At 45.2% G+C, this 22,370-nt stretch overlaps 3 protein-coding genes and 1 non-coding gene across 8 annotated transcripts in view; 2 read left to right on the top strand and 2 right to left on the bottom strand.

The window, feature by feature from the left end:
- The window catches only part of LRSAM1 (leucine rich repeat and sterile alpha motif containing 1), a 45,082-nt gene extending 41,838 nt beyond the window's left edge, over positions 1-3,244 (bottom strand). For 2 of the 3 annotated variants that reach the window (XM_067743247.1, XM_067743244.1), the window contains exons 1-4: positions 3,103-3,244; positions 2,568-2,799; positions 828-931; positions 472-528 (exon numbers count right to left, since the gene is read on the bottom strand). In XM_067743247.1, coding sequence (XP_067599348.1) covers positions 472-528; positions 828-899 — 129 coding nt within the window. In that variant the 5' untranslated portion in view covers positions 900-931; positions 2,568-2,799; positions 3,103-3,244. The remainder of the gene's footprint in view (positions 1-471; positions 529-827; positions 932-2,567; positions 2,800-3,102) is intronic. The other variant, XM_067743245.1, reaches the window with a different exon arrangement.
- RPL12 (ribosomal protein L12) lies at positions 3,243-7,167 on the top strand. The gene is made up of 7 exons (XM_067743251.1): positions 3,243-3,380; positions 4,184-4,257; positions 5,285-5,383; positions 5,727-5,808; positions 6,411-6,497; positions 6,836-6,948; positions 7,117-7,167. The coding sequence occupies exons 1-7, from the start codon at positions 3,344-3,346 to the stop codon at positions 7,120-7,122; spliced, it is 498 nt and encodes a 165-aa protein (XP_067599352.1). The 5' UTR covers positions 3,243-3,343; the 3' UTR covers positions 7,123-7,167.
- On the top strand, positions 6,198-6,327 carry LOC137228452 (small nucleolar RNA SNORA65). Its single transcript, XR_010945244.1, has one exon. It is a non-coding gene; the product is annotated as a small nucleolar RNA SNORA65 (small nucleolar RNA).
- A 261-nt stretch (positions 7,168-7,428) lies between the features above and the next one.
- On the bottom strand, positions 7,429-21,789 carry ZNF79 (zinc finger protein 79). 3 transcript variants are annotated; one of them, XM_067743248.1, is made up of 7 exons: positions 21,229-21,570; positions 20,734-20,926; positions 17,393-17,481; positions 16,665-16,719; positions 15,293-15,419; positions 14,654-14,749; positions 7,429-10,181 (listed from the first exon to the last, which is right to left on the bottom strand). In XM_067743248.1, the coding sequence occupies exons 2-7, from the start codon at positions 20,743-20,745 to the stop codon at positions 9,010-9,012; spliced, it is 1,551 nt and encodes a 516-aa protein (XP_067599349.1). In that variant the 5' UTR covers positions 20,746-20,926; positions 21,229-21,570; the 3' UTR covers positions 7,429-9,009. The 3 variants fall into 3 exon arrangements, with proteins under 3 accessions (XP_067599349.1, XP_067599350.1, XP_067599351.1); XM_067743250.1 differs by lacking the exons at positions 7,429-10,181; positions 14,654-14,749 and adding an exon at positions 15,866-15,912 and having other exon boundaries at positions 15,384-15,419; positions 21,229-21,789; XM_067743249.1 differs by lacking the exons at positions 16,665-16,719; positions 20,734-20,926.
- Between the last annotated feature and the right edge of the window lie 581 nt (positions 21,790-22,370).

Here is a 22,370-nt window from a genome sequence, read left to right on the forward strand (position 1 = left end):
TGCCAGTTTTTAACTTGTGTTCTGAGTGGCACACGCGTTGGGGAGAGATGGGGCAGGAGGTGAATAAGTCTAAGCCTGGGGAAAGCTGGGAGGAACGCTGCTCGGGTGGTCAGCCCTCCCTTCCAATCAGCTATCGGGTGACTACCTGCCCACCCACCCACCTCACCCCCAACAGGAACGCTATGAGAGGCAAAAGAAAGATCTCTGGTGCTTGGCAGAGAATCCCAGGCTCTCCCAGTGCCCTAGGAATCCATGAGTACATTTTCTAGACTCTGTGACTCTTAAAGACTATGCTGAAGCCAGAAGATCATCTCAATTCTCTCGGACAAGAACAAAACCTAAGGAAACACCTCTTGACAGCAGCTTCTGGCCTTTTAAAAGCCTCAGTCCACATCTAGCTTTCCTAGGGACACGTGATCTAAGAAAGAAGGGCAGACAAAAATTCACAGGCAAACCACCACCCCAGTTTACCTCTGAGAGCTCACATTTAGAGATGTCAAGAATGTCATCTGCCCCAGCTTCTTTTGCCTAGGGATAAAAACAGTTAAAAAAAGAGGGTCCATCCTTCCAGAGTGGACAAATCAGGCAAAGAGACATAGGATTAAGGGGCTTCAAGAGATCACAGACACCATCCGGTTCAACGAGTCCATTTTGAAGGTGGACCAATGATCTCTGCTTTAATGGGGCTTGAGGTCCAGCAGGGAAGAGCGTGAGCGAGTAATGAGAAGTGTGATCGGCTTATGGAGGGCAACTGCAGTGTGGAGCCCTGTTGCATGGGGCAGAGGTGGTGATGGGGATGGGCTCAGAGGAAATCCATTTTCCCTCACCAGACACATCTGGTACTCCAGCCGTTTCCGAGCCTCCTCACTGGGTTTCCGCTTCCGGAAGAAGAGTGGCATCCTTCCTTTTTCCTAGAGCGATCTTCACAACACTAGGGCACAGGAGAGAAGTTAGGGCCTGGGGACTCTGTCACAGGTCCCCAACACCCAGGACAGGTAGCACAGTAACACAGAGCATGTAGCTGATCTGCGGGACTGTAAGTTCCTTGTGGGCAGGGGCTGTGTCCATCTTGACCATCAGTCCATGCCTTGAGCCTGGCACAGCAGGTGCTCAACACTCTGTTCTTTGTTGACTAAAAATAAGCAGCAGTATGTGGAAAGAGCGCAACAGCAAGCCAGATGACCTGGGTTTGAGCCCACATTTGCCCCTGACCCACTGTGAGACCCTGGCATACCCTTTCCCCATTCTGGGCCCCCATCTCTCCTCCACGTTAGACAAGGGGGTTGACTTGGAGAAGTTTCCTCAGGTCCTTCCCAAGGATGCTCCTTGAGGACTCTAACAGACTTGGCTGATGAATCCCTTGTAGGCCCTGAAAGACTATCAGAGTGGCATCAGCAAACCAAACACTGCATGGCTTTAGCCAGCCCTGACCTTGACCCTGGGGAACTCAACTACATCATGACCAAAGAGATTTTGGAGCTAAATAAAAGCTCAACAGCAATCCTCAGGCATCTTGCCACTCTCACAGTTATTATTCCATTTGATTCTCACCACAGCCCTCTTTCTAGTAACAAAACGGATGCTCATCAAGTTCAGCGATCGGGTCATACAGCCTGGATCGCAGCAAAACCAGCCTGGAACTCTGCTCTTTCAAGTCCCGATCCTGTGGTGTCTGCCCAACTCCGTGGTGCTTCAGTAACTTAGCACACATTAAGTATACCGTCCTGAACTCAGAAGCCAGGTGCTCACTGCCTGCCTGGTACCAGAAAATACCAGATTTGATATGGGACAGCGATGGGCCAGGAAGTAACCATACAGGGAAGCTTATGGTTAACAGCATGGGCTTTGGGATGAAATAGAATTTTTTTTCTTTTTTTGTTTTTTCTTTGTTTAACTGGTTTTGAATCCCAGATCTGTCACCCATCAACCGTGTCCCCTTGGTTCACCTCTCTGAGCCTCAGTCTCCTCATCTGTAAAGTGTGAGTAATGTTACCAACACCTGGTTCTATTTGGATCCAGTGATTTCCATATTTGCAAAGCCCATAGCACAGTACCTGGCACACGATGAGTGCCCAATAAATGTTAACCACGTAGCACCACACATCTAACAAACATTTATTCAGGGCCTACTACAGCTGAAGGATCTAGGGAGAAAGGGGCCAGGGAGAAGATGCAGTTGAAGAAGACACACACCCATTCCTCAAGGGGTGGCGTAGAGATCACAGGTCCCTGCCTATAGAGGTGAAGGCTGTCTGGGGAGCTGGCCAAGCCTGCAGAGCTGGCTCAGGCTCCTCTTGTCACCCCACCTGTCTGCAGGGATGGGGAATGATCTAAAAACAGCCCTCCCCATCTCTCCCGGATGACCAGCTCTTATCCGCCTGCTCCCCAATGACTAACTTTCCCTCACCTCCTCCCCAACGGCCACCTCTCCTCCATTCCTCCTAGAAGATCAGCTCTTCCCGACCTGCTCCCGGATGTCCACGCCTCATCCATCCCCTCCCCCGACGTCCAGCCCAGATAGGAAGAGCCACACCCTCCTCCCCTGGCTGGGGTGGGCAGTGCCCAACCTTGCTTTGCGGATACACAGGTCTCCGACGTTCGTTCCCTCTGGTGGACCTCAAGGCAGGCCGATCACTCGCAGGTCTTGGTCATGGACGCCGGGTGACAGACCACCCGGCACGGGCCCGGCGGAGCCACAGTCTGCTCTCCTCCAAACGCAGGAACTGGGGACCAAAACTCAGAATCTCCGAAAGTCATGCAGACCAAGATGACGAAGTCTGAGACCGAAGACCGCAGAATCTTAGAATTAAGAGTTGGACCGGATTTAGACTCTAATAAAATTGTTTTAATAGCTAAAATGCCCACATCACGAGGGAATTAGAAGGGGGTAGGGGATTGCCGTGGCCGTGGGGTCTCGGAACGCTGGTGCGGAACCGCAGGAGAGGGGCGGGGTTCTGGGATAGAGTGACAGGGACTATGGCGTGACCCTCAGGGAGAATGGGCAGCAACGGAGCCTGAGATCTCGGGAGCAGCGCTCTGTTGTCTGCCTCCCCCGGGAGAACTGCCCCGAACCCCGCTTCAGAACCCCTAGCTGCAGCTCACCGCGGTGCCTCCTTCTCCAGCCTTCAGCCTTAGGTGCCTGCCCACAAGCAATATGGCACCAAGGGCGTCGCTGCAAGATGGGGCGGAGACGGCAGTTCTCGCGAGAGCCGCGCTTTCAGGACTTTAACCGGCGCAAGTGCCCCAATTTCCGGTCTTTCGGTTTTCGGCTCGGAGGAGGCTAAGGTGCAACTTTCTTCGGTCGTCCCGAATCCGGGTTCATCCGACACCAGCCGCCTCCACCATGCCGCCTAAGTTCGACCCCAACGAGATCAAAGTCGGTGCGTGCTTTAGATGTGGCCGGGGCTTCGGGATGGCGCATCCCTCCCCGCGTTCCGTCCGGCTTGCGGCCTCCGCCGCAATTGCCTTTCCCACGGCGGGTTTTAGAGCCGCTGCTCCCTAGAGGCTGGCCCTCTGGTGCTGCGTTCGGGGCGCTGTGTGGTCCTGGCCGACCCGCTTTCTGGGCCTCAGCTTCCCCACGTGTAGATGGGGGGGCAGGACCGGACGACCTGTGGCGGCTTTGCAGCCCCCACCCTTAGGGTAAGGTTTGTCTCCGGGCACGTCCCCCTGGCTGCGTTGGTTGGCGTCCGGGGCTTCCTCCACGCCGGTGCGGTGTGGGCCTCTGCAGCGGTAGCCAAGCGGAAGGCCGCTGTCCCACGTGGCGCTTGGAGCGGTCCACGCCTTGCGGGGAGGGGTGTCCTGCCTCGCTCCCCCCGAGGTTCTTGGGGCTGTGTGTTTTTTTTTTTTAATTTTTTTTTTTTTTTTTTTTTTTTGCCGTACGCGGGCCTCCCACCGTTGTGGCCTCTCTCGTTGCGGAGAACAGGCTCCAGACGCGCAGGCTCGGCAGCCATGACTCACGGGCCCAGCCGCTCTGCGGCATGTGGGATCTTCCCGGACCGGGGCACGAACCCATGTCCCTTGCATCGGCAGGCGGACTCTCAACCACTGCGCCACCAGGGAAGCCCTCTTGGGGCTGTTTTGAAAAGAGGCAGAAGGTGGTGTGGCCAGGCCCGGAAAGATGCGTTGGGAGGGCTGTGACTTGGGGGCTCCCCTTGCGGAGGCACTGATCCTTTCTTTCTCCCAGTGTACCTGAGGTGCACCGGTGGGGAAGTCGGTGCCACGTCTGCCCTGGCCCCCAAGATCGGCCCCCTGGGTCTGGTAAGTCATTCTTGTGGAGGGGCGCTTTTTGTATGCGGAGAGCAGAGTTCGACTCTGGCTTGTGCAAACACGATTGTGTCTGAGGTGCCCCTGACAGTGAGCGATTGCCATCCCCAGCTAGGCCTGAACTGGCACTAGCCGTCACAGAAAGGTTGTAGGTAAAGATGGAACCTGGTACCTTGAACCTGTAACTTTCCAGTGCCTCTTAGCTGCTGCTCTTTGTGTCCCGGAGAGACGGGATAGAGGTTTTTGAAGTCAAGAGTGGCTTAGTGACACTGCATTGCCTACTTGGCCTGTTTCCTAGGGAGATGGGCATATGGCTGCTGGGAAGATAAAATGGGGTGTGACATGAAGATCTCGGTGAATGTTACAGTAGCTTGTATAAACAGCTCTGCTCTGAACCTACTGGTTAATATGATTAGCTTTACCTAGGATCAGACTTATTTACCTGCTTTTTCCTCCATTTTATACTCTTTACTGAACTTCCTTTTTCATGAATATAATCAGGCCTTTATTCCTTGAGCAGTGGTCTCCTGTCTGAAAAGCTCTCCCACCATGGTTTTGCTTAAGCAGTGTCATCATTACTCTTCCTTGTCCCTTAGCTCAGCTGGCACTCACTGGACATCTCTCTTGTTTAGGGAATTGTAAAGGGGCAAATGCCCAGACCTCATCCCCACAGACTGACTAGGGTTGGTCAGACACAAGGACCTGGTGTCTTTAAAGAGACCCCCGGTGATTCAGATATAAGAGAGTTGAAAATTACCACATAGGTCCTTAGGAGAGGGTAGGTAGATAAGGGCCCTGGTCCCATTGTGGCCTTGAACCTCCAGTTTACAGCCCTGGACCAACTAAACCTGCAGCCTCAGTTTTCCAGTTTAGTATGGTGATAGCCGTGCCTCGATTGGCCAGGCAAAGTTAAACGTGTTTCAAACAGCTTACTTGTGCTGCCAAGTGAGGAGGACCGGGCAGATTTCCAGACTGCTTCCATGTGGGGCCTGGTGTGATCATATACCTTTTATTTCTGCAGTCTCCAAAAAAAGTTGGTGATGACATCGCCAAGGCAACTGGTGATTGGAAGGGTCTGAGGATTACAGTGAAACTGACCATTCAGAACCGACAGGCCCAGGTACTTGGTTTGAGGGAGGGCAGAGGTAGGGATTGCTGGGAGGAAGGTTTTTTGCTGACATGGTCACCTGCCACCAGTGGTGAGGTAAGAGCAATTTTATCTGTGGCGAAGGCTTTTGAGAGCATGGGTCAGATATTAACTCTTCTCACTTTTGAGACACTGGGTAAATCACTTATGTTTGCTGGGGTAGGACGTGTTTCAGGTTGGAAAATTAACCTGAACGTACAGTAAATGTGGCATCTGGCCCCATGGATTCTGAGAGCCAAGGTGCATGGTAGTATTAGTTGTTCTCATTGGAGGGTGGGGTAGGGTATATTATTCCCATTGAGAATCTCTTCTGCAGATTGAGGTGGTACCTTCTGCCTCTGCCCTGATCATCAAAGCCCTCAAGGAACCGCCAAGAGACAGAAAGAAGCAGAAAAACAGTGAGTGGCTTTTTCCCTGGTAGTATGTGAGTGGTATTGTGTGCCCAGTGTTTGATACACAGCTGCACGTGCTCCCTTTAATGAAACCTAGGGATGGCACAGGTATTTGTTAAGCTGTTACAGAGCTAGGCACTGCCAAGAAGTGCCATGTGGCTCTCCCCAATCCCTGGTGTGGAACAGATCCCACTCAATGCTTGCAGGAGGGACATGTTCAGGCAGGGTGAAGAAACTTACGATAACCAGTAATCAAGAAAGAGCAGCTTCTTAGCTGGATGACAGACCCTATGGACAGCTTTAATCAACCTCAGTCACTTCAGCATGTTTTTTCTCCTCTTCAAAACAGTCCCTTCCACTTAAGGTTAGCAAAGACTTGACTTTGTCCCTAGCCACCCGCCACTGCACCTGACCAGTTTTCTGTTGGCTGGTGCAATCCAGTGGTGAGCTGATACTAAACCCCAGCTTAGGAAACAGGGTTGTTCTTCATGTGGATGACTCTGTGCCGAAAGCATGGGAACAGGTTAGAAATGGATGAGGGAGGACTGACTGGTCTGCTCTGCTCTGGCCTGAGGTGGTAAAAAGCTTTTGCTGTTTATTTTCTGCAGTTAAGCACAGTGGAAACATCACTTTTGATGAGATTGTCAGCATTGCCCGACAGATGCGGCATCGATCTTTAGCTAGAGAACTCTCTGGTAAGAACAAAACAGTATGGGGCCACCTTAATTGTCACGCAGAATGTATTCACTTAGTGGCATTTTCCCACTTAGAGGGGACTTTATTCTGTAAGACCTGAAATTGGGGTGTGGTGTCTTTCTGGGTTTGAAAGAATCTGGGTATCATAGGACCTGTGGACATTTTTGCATTCAGAGCTTTTAAATATATGGAGCTATGAATTTTGGATTAGGGGAGCAGTGATGATTATTCCTGTATTCCATAAAAGTTTTTCCTCTCCTTGCCTGTATTTCCCCACTGGTATCTGAGGATTGTGAGGGACGACAGGCCGTCTGATTCTACCTTTTCTTAATTATAGGAACCATTAAAGAGATCCTGGGGACCGCCCAGTCTGTGGGCTGCAATGTTGATGGCCGCCACCCTCACGACATCATAGATGACATCAACAGTGGTGCAGTGGAATGTCCAGCTGTAAGTGACTTATGCATTGATTTGCTTAAAATTAGGGTGAAAACTGGAGGGGAAGCTAATGTATCCTTGGGGAAAAGGTGGAAAATTCTATAAGTGCTCAATAGTGGGGTTGGGAGATAAGGTTTTTTTGTCCTATTACTGAGAGGGTTTTTTTTTTCTTTTCCACAGAGTTAAGAACTGCAAAGAAAAATAATAAAGGGTTATTTGACAAGCAGTGGACTTTCTGATGTGGCCTCTTCCTTGGGGGAGCCTAGGCTTTGTGGTCAAATGGTGGTCGTTGAGGCCAGGGTGACAGAATCTGGGGATGAAGCAGCAATCTGTGGACAACACATTTCTGTCCTGTATGGGACTAGCTCAGAAGATACCTAGAAAGGAAGTCTGCTTTTTGGAGACACATTCATGGAGCTCCTCAAGAAAAAGTTCTTGGTCAGAAAGAAAACTTGGGGAATTAAACATAATAAACACCCAGGGAAGCAGCTCTTCCTCCCAAACCAGTTTAATCATTTGGTGGGTTCTGGGCCCAGGGCCCATGATTCAAGGCTTTTTACTCTCCATTCCAGTGTACAGCTGTGGTTCAGAACCACTGATGGGACAACCAAAGAACCTGACCTTTATGAGTCCTCTTCTGTAGTTAATTAGCAGCTCCTAGACCTACCCTGGTTTGCTTTAAACCAGTCACAGACTATTTTCTAATGAACGCTTTCACCTTTCCTAAGCCTCTCCCTTGTCTTTTTCTTAGTTCTGTTCCTTTTGAGTTTCTAGAGCTCATCACTCACTTTCACCTTATTTGATATGCAATGAATGAACCTCAAACACCTGGACACTGAGACAAAGCTACCCGAGCAGCCTGAAGTACCACCTGGAAGGGGCTTCTGGGGACTAGCCTAAAGGGAGTTGGGAATGATGGCACCAAGAACTTCGTTTCCCTGCCATTAGCCACTTGGCTGTCCCATTTGGTCATGGTGGTTTAGGTGGTTTTTAATCACAGGTGCAAGCAGGGGTGGAAAACTGCTTTAGTGGAAAGGACTGCCTGAGATTGCTGGAGTGAGGAACATTCCAGGGCACGTGGCAAGTCATCAAGGAATCAAAGCTAGAGGCCTTGGGTGATGGCTGAGGGTATAACCAGCTTACCTTACAGTAGACCAGTAATGGGGAGTCTCAAATCAGGCTTACCTAACCAAAAACCAAGTAAGCTCACAGCAGTTTATAAGTGCTGAGATGAGATCTACACCAGTTGGGTGCAAGGGAGAAAGCAGGCCAACAGGCTAAAGAGCTTAATTTAAGATACTCAACTGTCAGGAAGAGGGGAAAGTAAAAATGACTCGCCTGCCTCTGAGCCAGGGAAAGCAAAGCACAATGTGCTGCCGTCACGTTGCCCCAGGTTTGTTAGCCTTCCCTCCCTTAGGAACTCCGTTTAAAGGTATGTGCCTTGCTGAGGGATTTCATTAGCTTCTTCCTGCACCCTCAACCTCACTGTCCTTCCTCGGTCTTTTCTTGACAGCAGTAACTAGAATAGACCACTTGAGCAGCTCAGAAAGTGCAGGTTGTGTGCAGCTGTGTCTAGATTCAGCATCCCTCCCCCAGCCCCGTTCTAGTAACAGCTGGCTCTAGAATCCCCTTCCTCACTTGAATTCACTCCCCCAAATCTTAAACCCCAGTGGCCCCACTATGGGGAATACTCGTTCCCGGCTAATGTTCTTGATTCTCCTGTTGCAACAGCCCTCATTCAAGCAGAGACTACTACGACCACACCACTGCCAAAATACCTGGCCTTATAAGTAGGAACGAAGTCTTTCACTCATTCTTTATAAATCGTTTCTGGAGTGCTTTTACCACTGAATTAAAGGTAAATCTTTAAAGCAGTGTAATTGGGGTTGGGTTGTCTAAGAAGATGTTGAGAAAGAAGAGAGCACCTGAGACCTTCCAGAAGCAACATGTAAAATAGTGACTATTTATTAAAGGTGCTTTTGCATGTGGCTCTGAGCTAGACTTAAAGTCAGATGTCCCCAGATGCCTTCAAATTACCTGTCAGGTCCCCATCCACTTTGGTTATGTTCCCAGTTACTCTCCAGCATGGAGTCTCTGATGTCTAACGAAAGCTGAACTACACCTGAAGGCCTTCCCACACTCACTACATTCATAAGGTTTCACACCAGTGTGAATTTTCTGATGCTGACTAAGGGATGAGCTCTGGTTAAATGCCTTTCCACACTCATTGCACTCATAGGGTTTTTCTCCTGTGTGAATTATATGATGTCGAATAAGGGCTGAGCTCTCACTGAAGAATTTCCCACATTCATTACATTTATAAGGCTTCTCCCCAGTGTGGGTCTTTTGGTGGATTATAAGGTTTGTGCTTTGGCTGAAGGCCTTCCCGCACTCACTGCACTTGTAGGGTTTCTCTCCAGTGTGAGTCCTCTGGTGGTTTGTGAGGTTTGCACTCTGGCTGAAGGCCTTCCCACATGCATTACATTTGTAGGGTTTCTCCCCTGTATGGATTCTCTGGTGCTGAATAAATGCCGCACAGTAGCTGAAGGCTTTCCCACATTCGCTGCACTTGTAGGGCTTCTCCCCTGTATGAGTCCGCTGGTGGTTTGTAAGATTTGCACTGTGGCGGAAGGCCTTCCCACAGTCACTGCATTCATAAGGCTTCTCTCCAGTGTGAATTCTCTGATGCTGAACAAGGGCTGAACAGTCACTGAAGGCTTTCTCACACTCACTACATTTGTAAGGCTTTTCTCCGGTATGAGTTCGCTGGTGTTTTGTAAGGTTTGCATTCTGGCTGAAGGCTCTTCCACATTCACTGCATTTATAAGGTTTCTCTCCGGTGTGAATCCTCTGGTGCTGAGTAAGAGATGAGCTCTGGCTGAAGGCCTTCCTGCATTCATTGCACTCATATGGCTTCTCCCCAGTGTGGCTCTTCTGGTGCTGAGAAAGGGAAGAACAGTAACTGAAGGCTTTGCCACATTCATTACATATGTACGGCTTCGCTCTGTGAGGTTTAATTATATCTGAATTCTTCCTGAAGCTCTCTGTGTGTGTTTCACATTTATGGGGTCTCACTTCTGTAGGAACTCTCTGCTGTGGAGAAAGAACTGGTCTCAGATTGAAGCTCTTCCCCAGTTCACTGTTCCTGTGATCTGACTCCCCAGAGGGCATCTCTACACTTGGGTCTTGGAATGATTCTTCAGAAATGTCTTGTTCAGGTGGTGATTCAGATACAATCTTCCAATCTGAAGAATATTTACAAAAGCAATTTTAAAGATTCTTTTGGTGAAAGAAAGACAAAAGGCTGAAGGAGTCTGGCTGAGCTCTTATGTGGGACAGGTTCGATGCTTCCACCCCCTTCCACCCAGGATGTTTCTGTTATAACCACAATGATCAGAAAGCTTTTCAGAGACATGAGCACTCTTTGCTCCCTTTCCTAAACAGCAGAAGTTTATCCTGAACCTGCCTCAGGTGCACTCCTCTCCTTTCTTTCTGACACTCCTCTCCTGTGCTTTTGCCAAGTACTGGGTTGTCTTAAGCTGTCTTCTTAGTCACAATTCTTGGTGTGGTTTTGGCCAACCTGCTATTACCAGGTTTGAACAATTCACTTAAAAAAGCTGATGACTGATGCCAGCAGGATGAATGTTTTCACCTATCATATCAGCAAGATTTCAAAAAAAAAAAAGGTTAATTCTAGAGTGTTGTTAAGAGTGCAGCATTTGGGATATCTCACACACTGGTGCGGCTGCATAAATGGACAGGCTTTCTGGAGAGTAATCTGGCTGCATGTGTCAAGAGTCCTTAAAATGCTGACACAGAATTCCACTTCACCTGCATTAACATCAGTTGTCAACACTGCATCATTTGTCAAATGAAAAGCAAATACCTAAATGTTTAATAACGAGGAATGACTATAGTATAGCCGATCAAGGGACACTGTTCAGCAGTTATAAGTCATGTTTGAAATCTGTACATTATAATTCCTTTTGTAGAAAGGTATTTATTGAAAAAACACTGGCAAGTTATACAATGTGAAGATAAGCTGTGTTGTCTTTGGCTTGTGGGATTAGGCAGGGGTAGTTTTTATTTTCTTCAATGCTTATCTGTATTTTCTAATGTTCTCCAGTGACTATTATTTTTATAATAAAAGTTATAAAAACCTTGCTTTCAAGGACTAAGCAGTGATAAAAATAAACAACATGCTGTTAGGTGAAAGAAGAAATATGTAAAATTACATACTGTTAATTTTAGAAAATGCTGCTTTTTGTAATACGAAGATTGAAGGTAATACCTCCGTGTGGTGGGATGACAGGAGATCTTGATTTTCTTTTTTATTTTCTAAACTTCAAATGAACTTATTTTTATTAGAAAAAAAGTTATTTTAAAAAGAATAACATTGCTTTTATAATATGGATGGGGGTGGGTGATATTTTTAAAAAGAGTTACTGATTCTTAATCCCCTTTGGGACCTCATTCATTTTAAGAGAAAACCTTAAAGTGTGAATTAATGTATAATATTTGCAAAGTATTAAAACTAAGTGAACCCAATGGTCCCAGACATCTCTCTCTGTCTCCTTCATAGAGGCTTATAGCTAAGGGAGTGAAGTTTTAGAGAAGGCTATGGAGCTTCTTTTCACAAGGGTCAATTTTCCTGAAAAGATTCTTCCTGTTTCTACCTTATTTAGGAAAACAGCAGGTTAGTTTTAGGTATGCTTTATTTGAATTTCTATACAGAATCTTGACCCAGACTGCCTGGTTTCAAATCTGGGTTCAACCTCTTACTAGCTGTGTGACTCTGGGCAAATTACTATGCCTTGGATTTATTATTTGTGAATGTAGCTCTCTTCCAGAATTATTAAGAGGACTAAATGAGCTAAAACACAAAGGACCCAGAATGATACCTGAGGAATAGCAAGTGTTATATGAGTGCTTGTTATTATCTTGGACCTTTTCCTTGTAAATCATATTAAATGGTTTCCCATTAAGCAGGTTTCCCTCTAAGTTGCACATGCATTCAAAGCCCAGTCTACTAAGAGCACCAAAGTCCCTGTTTCGGGTTGAGGGTATCTCTATGTTACTTGGTATTTGGTCTTACAGCTCTCAAAAACTGACCATCTATCTGAGTAAAAGATGGAAAGGAGAAGAAAAGCGACAACAAAAGAAGCAGTGGGAGAAAAAAGCAATTAAGAAGACTATGCGGGGAATTCCCTGGTGGTCCAGTGGTTAGGACTCTACGCTTCCACTACAGGGGGCATGGGTGCTGGCTCCTGTATAAGACGGTCTAATTATGTTCGAAACTGAATATACCCAAAACAGAACCGCTGATTTTCCCTTTCAAGCCAGTGTCTTTGTCAGTCTTCCCATTTACCCAACTGCTCAGGCCAGGGTCATCCTTAATGTCTCTTTCCCTCACATCCAGTCCACTAGCAAGTCATGTTGGCTTTAACACCCAAGTATGTCCTGAATCCTCCTCCTCAGCCGCCACCATCCTCTCACTGGAATGTCCTAACTGATCTCCCTGCTTCTAGTCTTGAACACTGAGAGTCCAGTCTCCACACATGTTATCTTTTCAAACACAAATATTATCCCTTCCCTGCTCAAAACCCTCAATGGCCTCCTATCTTCCTATTTGAATAAAACCTGAACGCCTCCCATGGCCTCTAAGCCTTACATGATCTGACCCCTGCCCAGCACCTTCCCTCTTGTTTACTGAGTCCTAGGCTCTTCTCATCCTAACACAAGTCTAACTTATTCCCAACTCAAAGCCTCAACACGTGGAGTGGCCCAGAATGTTCCTCCTCCGGATACTTACATGGCTGGCTCATTCTTTTCCTTCAGATCTCAGCTCCAGTGTCACCTCCTCAAAGTGGTCTTCCCTGTCCATCCGATCTAGGAGAGCCCCCACCCCACCCATATTCCCCTTTCTTACAGTACTCATCACCATCCAATATTGTTTCGGTTATTTTGTTTACTTGCTTTATCTACGTTCCTCACTAGGATGTAAGCAGGGCCTACATCTTGTTCTCTGTTGCACCTCCAGTAGCTAAAACAACGCCAGGCATGTACCACGCAGTGAGGCAAAGGCAGGTCGAAGATCTGGGTCTGTCACGGTGGGAGGGGTGGGATGGAATAATAGCTCTGAAACCAGCCCAGGAGGCACAGTGATGCCCAGGATGCTCGGTGGGTCTCAGAGCAGAGGTGCGACATCACAGGAGCAGTGTTTTAGTTACTCTAATAGCCAGATTTAAAACTTTCCTCCAGCTACTTCACTATTACAGAATTAATACCGCCCTACATTGTCGACAACTTTTTTTCAAATAAGTTTGTCAAAGAGTGAGACAGGTTTTGTTATCTACATTTTTTCAGATATAGAAACAGACGACCACAATTTAGTGGTTTACTCTGAATCCATGTAGTTAATATGTAGCAAGCCAGGACCTGGATGCACCTTTCATGGGTCCACATCCAAAGCTGCTTCCACACTAATACTCTACACTAATACCTCAGGGCACAGATCCTTTGTGGTAACACCTTTTCCCAACTTCTGTTTCTAGTGACATGGTGATTTGAATCTTTTTCAGTAACCTTTATAGGATCCTGAACCCCTCTGAGACTGTGACGAAATCTTTTCCCAGAAAGATGCAGTTATTGCCACAGAACACTCTATTCAATTCCCAAAGTTCCACACAGGGTTCTCTGGATTCAGGTTAAAGGTCCTGCATAACAAGTATGCTGTGCTGGGAAGCAGGGGGTTTGGGAGAAGGAAGCAGCAGGCAGTGAGGCTCCTGGTAAAGGGAAGTATTTCAGCAAGTGTGAGTGGTGCCCAGAGTTACAAGGGCTGAGGTGACATGTGACAGGCTGCTTAGAAAGAGGATAAAATGTGAAGAGAGTTCAGATGAACCGTGCACAAAGTAAGCCAGAGGCTTTGTTTTCATTGTCCTACAGCAACCATAAAAGATATAAAGCATTAGACCGCATTTTTAGAAAAATTTAAAATTTTGTCACTTTAAAGTTGTTAAGTTCATTGTACCTCTGATGCTTTAAGTTTCAAAATATCAGAAGTGGCTGGAACCACAGGTCCTGCCAAAGGTCAGACATTTGCAAGGGCTGAAATATGAAGGTGGGGGTGGAGTGAGCAGCCTTAGATGAGTAGCAAGAGATAAAGGCAGAAACTATGGTTTCTCTTGCTCGTTTTCCCTAAGTTTCTTAGTATCAGCCCTTCAGAAAATTCCAGCATGGCCATGAAGAGGGAGAGAAAGGGTGTGGGTGCAGAGTCCAATAAAGGGTTAGTCAGAGAGGGGAGCGGCAGTAGGTGTCACAGCTGAAGCACGGCTAAAGGTGGGTACTTGAGATCCTCAGTGAGGTGAACCCGAAGCAGGGAATGTGCTAGGCCGGCAAAGATGACTCTCATTTCCCAGAGGCCAGCAATACCACCAGCGCTCCCAAATGCCTCCCAGCCTGGGAGGCTGAGTAGACAGCGTGGAATAGAGGGCTTTGGAGTCTGACTGTTGTTGCTTCAAACCCCAGCCTCGCCGCTTTCTAGCTGTGAGGCTCTGAACCAGTGAGTTAGCCTTTCTCAGCTTTATTTTCCTCATCTATAAAACAGGGATAATAATATCTACCTCACCAGTCGTTAAAATACTCAAATGCACTAACGCATGTTTCAAAGGGGCTTTTGCTCCCGAGACTCTGACTGGCTTAGTGCTTGCTCACTTACCTGGACAGGTACTCCTTAGGCCTTCTCTCTCTAGCATCCATGAACCTTCCCTTTGTTCCAACTGGGAGTTCATACCAGGCTGGGAGACTGGAAGTCCTATTTAAGGGGGAAAAAAGTGGGGTTTAGAGATCTGTACTAAGTATAAATAGCCTCCCAGAACTGAGGGGAGTGGAAATGGGTCATTCACTTCATTCATTCAACAAATATTTATTGAGCACTGACTTGGTACCAGGCACTAGGGGACACAGCAGTAAATAAGACAGATACGGTGCCAAGGTCTTAGTAGAGCATTTCTGAAAAGAGCTAAAGTAACAGCCTCAAGGAGGGGTCAAGCCAGGGAGCTAAGCAAGCCCATAAAGCCAGATACTTAAGAAGTTGGGAACTTAGTGACTATGGAGGAACTGGCCTGAAGGCTACCCCACCCTTCCTGGGAAATAAGAAAACGGGGAGGTGCAGCCTCGGGGGGAACAAAATGAAACTGCCTATTTCCCAAACCAGAATGCAGAGATCTTTCACTAGGGAATGAGGAGGAACAAACACTGTCCCTCTGGTGCAGCAGAGCCACTCAGGATCACTCGACACTGGAAGTAAAACATTTTCAGAACTGAACAAATTCTGCATTTTAAATGGTTTCCTTACCCAGTAGGACCAGGTTTCTGGACTTTTCTGGCATCCCTTTCTTGAACCTGTCCCTCGGAGTAGGGGCCAACTGCCTCCATCCCTTCTGGGTAAAAGCTACAGTCACACTGTTGAAAGGTGTGGATCCCTGAAACAACAAGCATATTCCTTCTTGCCCAGTGGCCTTAGAATATGAGGGGGTGGGGAGGTTGGCAGCTTTGGGTGTGTTGGTTAGCAGGCCTACAAAGGGTCTTTGAAAAGACTCAGGGTAGTTCCAGAAAAGCATTTATTGATCACTTCTTATGTGCCTAACACTATATTAGATATTGATGCACAAAAATAAATAAAATACAGTCTCTCTTGTCTTCACATGTTTTATAACTCTAGTAGACTTTATACATAAATAGAAGAAACTATGTATATATATGAGCAGTAATTGGGCAGAACTAACAGGTGCTTGGGAATTAAAAGCGCCAATAGAGAAAAAACAAAATTAGAATGTGTGAGTTTATGCAACAAGGAATCAGCTGCAAATTAGCAAAGAAATGTGAATGATTAATGTTTTCAGAACATTTAATAAATATTCCTGCTTACTCAGACATCACACAGTACAGCAGGAGAGCCAGCACGTATGCAACCACCTGTAATAATGTGTCAAAGAGATGGACAGATTAGTTGCTAGGATAACAGAGGAGGAATTATAGATGGAGGGCAACCTGGCCTTCAAGGAGCAGGTTCCTCAGATGGAGAAAGAGAAGGATGTCCAAGGCAACGGAGGCATCAGGAGCAAAGGCACGGAGGCAAGGGGGTCTTTGCCTATTTTCAGCTTAGGAAATGGTACCTCCAGTCACCTAGTTGGCCATGTCAGACAACTGGGTGCTATCTTCCCCTTTCTTGCAGCTCCCCACATGTCAACTGCATATTCATTCTTCCTCCTCAATATCATGAGAATTCATGCATTTCTCTCCATGCCCCTGCCACTGCCTTGCTTTAAGCCACCATCGTTTCCCAATTCATAACTAGTTTCCTGATTTCTAATTTTACCTGTCCTTCCAATACATCCTTCACACTGAGAAATGCACTAAACGGGACAAAGAGGGTCATTTTAAAAAACGATGGAATATTTACAACATTTGGGTCATTTTATAATAATCAAGAGAGTAAAATCCATTATGAAGATATAAGGGTCATGAACCAAATAACAAATATATAATTCATAAAGAAAAAACTGTAGGAAGTACAAGGAGAAATTTAAAATATAGCTACAAGAGATGTTAAACAACTTAGTTGTTAACAGAGTTAATACAAAATAAACCAAAAAATAAAGGTATGGAAGAAATGAGTAATTTAATAAGGTTGAGCCATAAATCCTACAGCTGCAATCACACTATACCTGGATGTTTTGTGTGGAGAAGAGACAAACTTTGCCTGCATGGAGCACAGCCCAGCTAAATGTGCAGACAAGAAACCAAAGTCACAATTTTGGCATATCTAAAAAAATAAAGACCCACCACCAAAAATATTCAATCTATATGAACAAAACAGGAAGAAAATGAATTAGGGGATTCAACTCAAGAGATTTTGAAAAGTGAATTTTAAAATAAATCTAAGGAAAGCAGAAGCAAAAAAACTAACACAGAAAATTTTGTTAATAAACAGTAGAACTGATGAGGAAATCCAAGAGCAGGCATTCTAAAAATGAAAACAGACCAATTCCTAGTCTAGTCAAGAAAAAGAAAGGGAGACGACAGCTCTTACTCTCACAGAAGGACTATGAAATGGAATTTATTAGAAATAATTCTGTAGAATACTCTTAATGAAATTGGGGAAATATTAATCAAATTCTACTAAGTGTAAATAAAAAGAAGGTTACAAATCAGGACAAACCCATTTGGGGAAAACAGAAAAAAAAGAATATGACTAAAAGGACACAAATCAAAATGTTAAGTGTTATTTCTTTGTAGGATTAAGTGTAATTTTGGGGGGGTATGTTGTCTACACTTTTCAGGTTTTCTACAAAGAACATGAATTCCTTTTGTAATTAAAAACCAAAAACACCCTTAATATTAAAAAAAAAAAAAAAAAAAAGAGGCTGCCTTTCAGAGTAAATTTCCAACTTACTTGGGGCCCAGCTGTGAGGAGACCACCTGCCATTCCTTCCTCTTCTGTGCCTTCCTCTTGGGGAAGGGGAGGATCTGGAGAAGGTGGCTCTGGAGGAAGAGAAAGAAAGCAATGAGGCATAAAATTTACATCTCACCAAGCTAGAAAGTCTCAAATTTTCACTCTGAAGAGAGTGTTCAAATGACATTATAGGTCCCAGGGCTCATTGAGGCTGAATTTGCAGACATGCAATGGGACAGAAATTTTCCAATTTCCCTTCCTACCTCAGAAGTTCCATCAATTGACTCAAACATAGGGAGGCATTAGAGTGTAACAGACTCTCAAGTATTCCAGATCTACCACTTACCAGCAGTGTATAAATCATGTAACCTCTCTAAGTCTCATTTTTCTCATCTGTAAAATGAGGATAATATCCCATGTAAAGTTGCTGTGAAGATTTAAATGCAGACAAAGCAGTTGACACAATGCTTAGCATGTAAATATACAGCTTACAACTATTACCAATTAAGTTCCTTGGAGAAAGTGGCTCTGCAAATTTAAGACATTTGCTTAAACAAAAAAAGAGGTAATGACCAAGTGGGATTCATCCCAGGAATGCAAGGTTGGTTCAACAAATGAAAATCAATCTGTATAACACACTATATTAATATAAAGGGGAAAAAAAAACCATATGATCATCTCAGTGAACTCCAAGAAGGCCATTTTACAGAATCTGATACCTTTCATGATAAAACACATCCAATAAACTAGGAACAGAAGGGAACTTCCTCAACTTGATAAAGAGGCATTTACAAAAAACCCAGAGCTAAAGACTGATGCTTTTCCCCTAAGATCAAGAACAAGACAAGGATGTCTGCTTTTGCCACTTCTAACCAGTATTATACTGGAAGTTCTAGCCAGAGCAATTAGGCAAAAACAAGCAAACAAGCAAACCAAAGGCATACAGATTGGAAAGGAAGAATTTAAACTACCTGTATTTGTGAATGGCATGATTTTGTATACAGAAAATCCTAAGGAATCCACAGAAAACTATCACAGCTAAACAAGTTCAGCAAGGTTGCAGGATACAACATGAATATACAATAAAAAAAACAACTCAATTAAAAATGGGCAAAGGATTGAATAAACAGTTCTCCAACTGTATCTCTATACACTAGTAATGAACAATCCAAAAATGAAATTTTAAATTCCATTTACAAGAGCATTAAAAGAACAAAACACCTAGGAATAAACTGAACAAAAGAAGTGCAAGAGTTTGATTACTGATGTTATAAGGAAAAAGTATAAATAACATAGGTAGGATACTTATTTTGGTATGGATTAATTTACTTTACTGTCTTAGCCATATCTACCTCTAATCTCTTGTCACTAGTATTCTTCTTAAAGTTGTTTTTTCAAAATGTTATTATTTTTTAATTTTTAAAATTAAATTTCACACATCATCCTCAACACTGCATTTTATATGTAATAGATTTAAAATTGTTGACACCTCTAGTTGACCTTTCTCTGTAGACCATAAAGTCTTTAATTGAGAAAATCATTCCCTACAGACACTGAGGTATCTGTCAAGCTCAGAGCAATTTCTCATAAATGGATGTTATTCTCAATCCTAATTCTTTGTTTTTTTAATGTGTAAATATTTCAGAACAAATATTTTTATGGATACTGTTACTTTTGCTTCCATTTAGATACTTTTCTTTAATAAAAAATCATCAAATCTCAAAAAAAAAAAAAAGTGAAAGACATTACATTGAAAATTACCAAACATTGTTCAAGGAAATTACAGAAGATCTAAACTTTCTACAAAGCAACAGTAATTAAAATAGTGTGGAACTGATATAAGGATAGACATATAGATCAATGGAGAAGAACTGAGAGTCCAGAAATAAATCCATACATTTATGGACAACTGATTTTCAACAAGAGTGCCAAGAAATTAAATTTCTTTTCAAAAAAATAGAGATGGGACAACTGGATATCTACAGGCAAAAGAATGAAGCTGGACTCCTACCTCACACCACATATAAAAACCCAAAATGGATCAAAGACCTAAATGTAAAAGCTAAAACTTCTAGAAGAAAATACAGATATAAATCTTTATGACCTCTGATTAGGCAATGGGTTTCTTAGACATGATACCAAAAGCACATGCAACAAAAGAAAAGCTAAACTGGATTTCATAAAAATTAAAAACTCTGTGCTTTAAAGGACACTGTCAAGAAAGTGAAAAGATCTGCAAATCATATATCTTCTAAGGGTCTAGTATCCAAAATATAAAAAGAATTCTTTAAATTAAAAACTCAACAAAGAAAGACAAATAACCCAACTTAAAAATGGGCAATGGATTTGAATAGGTATTTCTCTAAGTAAGATACAAACAGCTATTAAGTATATGAAAAGATGCTCAACATCATCAGTCAGTGGAGAAATGCATATCAAACCATTATGAGATACCACTTCACACCAAGATGGCTAAAATTAAAAAGATGGAAAAAAAACAAGTGTTGATGAGTATGTAGAGAAACTGAAATCCTCATACATTACTACTGGGAATGTAAAATGGTGCAGCCACTGTGGAACACAAGTCTGGCAGTTCCTGAGAAAGTTAAACAGAGTTACCAAAGTTACCAGAGTTATACAATAATTCCTCTCCTAAGTATATATAAACCCTAGAAAAATGAAAACACATCCACACAAAAACTTGTGCATGCATGTTTATGGGATTATTCGTAATAGCCCAAACTGGAAACCACCCAAATGTCCAACAACTGAGGAAGAGATAAATGTAGCATGGTATAATCCATGTAATGGAATATTATTCAGCCATAAAACGTAGATTCCTTCATGTTACAACATGGATGAACCTTGAAACGTTATGCTAAGTGAAAGAAGCCAGACACATATACTGTATGATTCTATTTTCATGAAATGTCCAGAATAGGCAAATTCATGAGGACAGAAAGTATTGAATAGATTAATGGTTGCCAGGAACTAGGAGGAAGGGAAAATGTGGAGTAATACCAGTTTCTTTCTGGGGTGATGAAAATGTTCTGGAATTAAATAATGGTGATGGACTTCCCCGGTGGTCTAGTGGTTAAGACCCGTGCAGGGGGCATGGGTTGGACCCCTGGTTGGGGAACTAAGATCCTGCATGCCGCAGCCAAAAAAAAAAAGGTGATGGTTGCATAACTTTGTGAATATACTAAAAGCTACTTAATTGTACACTTTAAAAGTGAATGCATGTAAATGATATCTCAGTTTAAAAAGGTGCTTTCAAAAGCGTCATTTTAGTTGATGCTTACAGTTCTTAGAGGTGAACGAGGTAGTTAACGTTATTTTACCTTTTCCTCCATGAAGAAACACAGGCTAAGAAAGCTGGCTGGTACCCCAGAGCTTAAACAGGAATCCTAGCCTTCTGATTCTAAATCTCCAGTATCCTCCACGATTTCACAATCCAACTGGGTTGAACCCATCCTCAATATGAGGTGAAGCCAACGGGCTCCCATTCCGAACATCCCTGATGCTTCAAGAGGGCTGGAAGATCAGAAGCAATAGAGGAGGCCCTGAGTAAGTCCCATTTTCTTTCCCAGGGCCCATTTCTCTCTACTTTCTAATGCCACGGGTCCATCAACAGATCGGAGTAAGGGACAGGACACTCAGAAATGATCCAGGGCTGAGCTCCTCAAACTTTTCTGACCCCGGAATTCTTTATTCCACAAAAAGGATCGTCCCCCAACCACTTGTGGAAAGGATGACCGCCGAATTCTGATCTGGGTCACACAGCACTGTTAGCGGACAAGCTAGAAGCCACAAACCGCTCCACCACTCCGTCTCACCTCCTTCCTCCAGCATTTGGGTCCCACCTCGCGCCACCGCCTCCCAGCAGTTTTCTGAGCGCCAGCCCCGCTCTGGGCTCTTCTCTCAGGCCTGTCCCCTTAAAGGCCGGGTCTGAGCCTGCGGTGCTGAGCCCGGTCCGGCCTGTCCAGCCGGGTCTTTCACTGTCTCCCCAGCCACAGCCAGGCCTCGGCTGGGGAGCCCGTGGCGCACCTGCCTCGGTCTCAGGCAGAACACCACGTGAAAAAGCCGCTGCCAGCTACGCGAGCAAGCTCCCGGCTCCCCCCACCAGCGTGAGCTCAGAAACTGCGGCCGCAGACCCGCCTCTCACTCCAAAGGGGACGGCGCCTGAATAGCACCACTTCCGGTCATGCGCACATGCCTCCCTGCCCCACCGGACTCCATTTCCCAGAAATCTCCGGGCTCCTTACTGGCCAAAGCCTTTTCTTGTCTCTCGGTGCCAGGTTGTGACCTGCACACCCTCGTGGACCGTATTTCCTAGCGAGGCTTCCGCCTGTTCTTGCTTCTAGAATCTATTTCCCATCACGCTTTGTTGCACATGCCTTTCAGGTCCACTGAATACAATGACTGGGGCCTTTTGGACAGGAAGAGACTTGGCCGCGAAGGCTCACGGGAGCAGTGCTTTTAGCGCAGGCGCAGATCTGCACTAGGGATAGGCGCCTGGTTTCTGCTCAGGGATTTGACGTGCCCGGGGCCCGGCTCCACGAGGTCCTCTCCCTCGTCAGTCAGCTCAGGGCCCAACCCCAGCCACCTTCACGGTCCTCTTGCGCCCTTCTGATAGTTTGGGAGGGGTAAAGGAAGTGAGGGCCCCTCAGTGTGAACGGGGCAGCCGCAGGTTGGCCTGGAACGGTCAAAGTATAAAAGCTTATCAGCAGGAAGACGTCTTCAGTAATCTCAGGGGCAGAAGCACACTTTAACAGTGTTCAGTTAGAAGTGTTGGGAGGCGAGATTCCTGAATATTCTGTCCTTGGGGGCTTCCGTGCTGCCCCAGGGGATATTTCAGTGGGCTTCCTCAGAGCGTTGATGGAATTTCCCCACAAGCCTGTTGATCTTCACTAATCAAGCAATTTTCTGATGAGCAATTTACTTTCAGAGGCATCTTGACGTTAAGGAGATGAGAATG

The sequence above is a fragment of the Pseudorca crassidens genome, chromosome 7 (assembly GCF_039906515.1).
Source record: "Pseudorca crassidens isolate mPseCra1 chromosome 7, mPseCra1.hap1, whole genome shotgun sequence".
NCBI lineage: Eukaryota > Metazoa > Chordata > Mammalia > Artiodactyla > Delphinidae > Pseudorca > Pseudorca crassidens.

What these genes read in the sequence shown, in the direction of transcription:
- RPL12 (XM_067743251.1), top strand. Translation starts at nt 3,344, where the DNA reads ATGCCGCCTAAGTTCGACCCCAACGAGATCAAAGTCG. An exon ending in TTCAGAACCGACAGGCCCAG is followed by an intron (nt 5,384 to 5,726) that starts GTACTTGGTTTG and finishes TCTCTTCTGCAG; the next exon opens with ATTGAGGTGGTACCTTCTGC. An exon ending in CAGAAAGAAGCAGAAAAACA is followed by an intron (nt 5,809 to 6,410) that starts GTGAGTGGCTTT and finishes TATTTTCTGCAG; the next exon opens with TTAAGCACAGTGGAAACATC.
- ZNF79 (XM_067743248.1), bottom strand. An exon ending in TCTCCACACAAAACATCCAG is followed by an intron (nt 15,420 to 16,664) that starts GTATAGTGTGAT and finishes TTGTTGTTTCAG; the next exon opens with GGATCCACACCTTTCAACAG. An exon ending in CAGAAACCTGGTCCTACTGG is followed by an intron (nt 14,750 to 15,292) that starts GTAAGGAAACCA and finishes CCCCTTAAATAG; the next exon opens with GACTTCCAGTCTCCCAGCCT.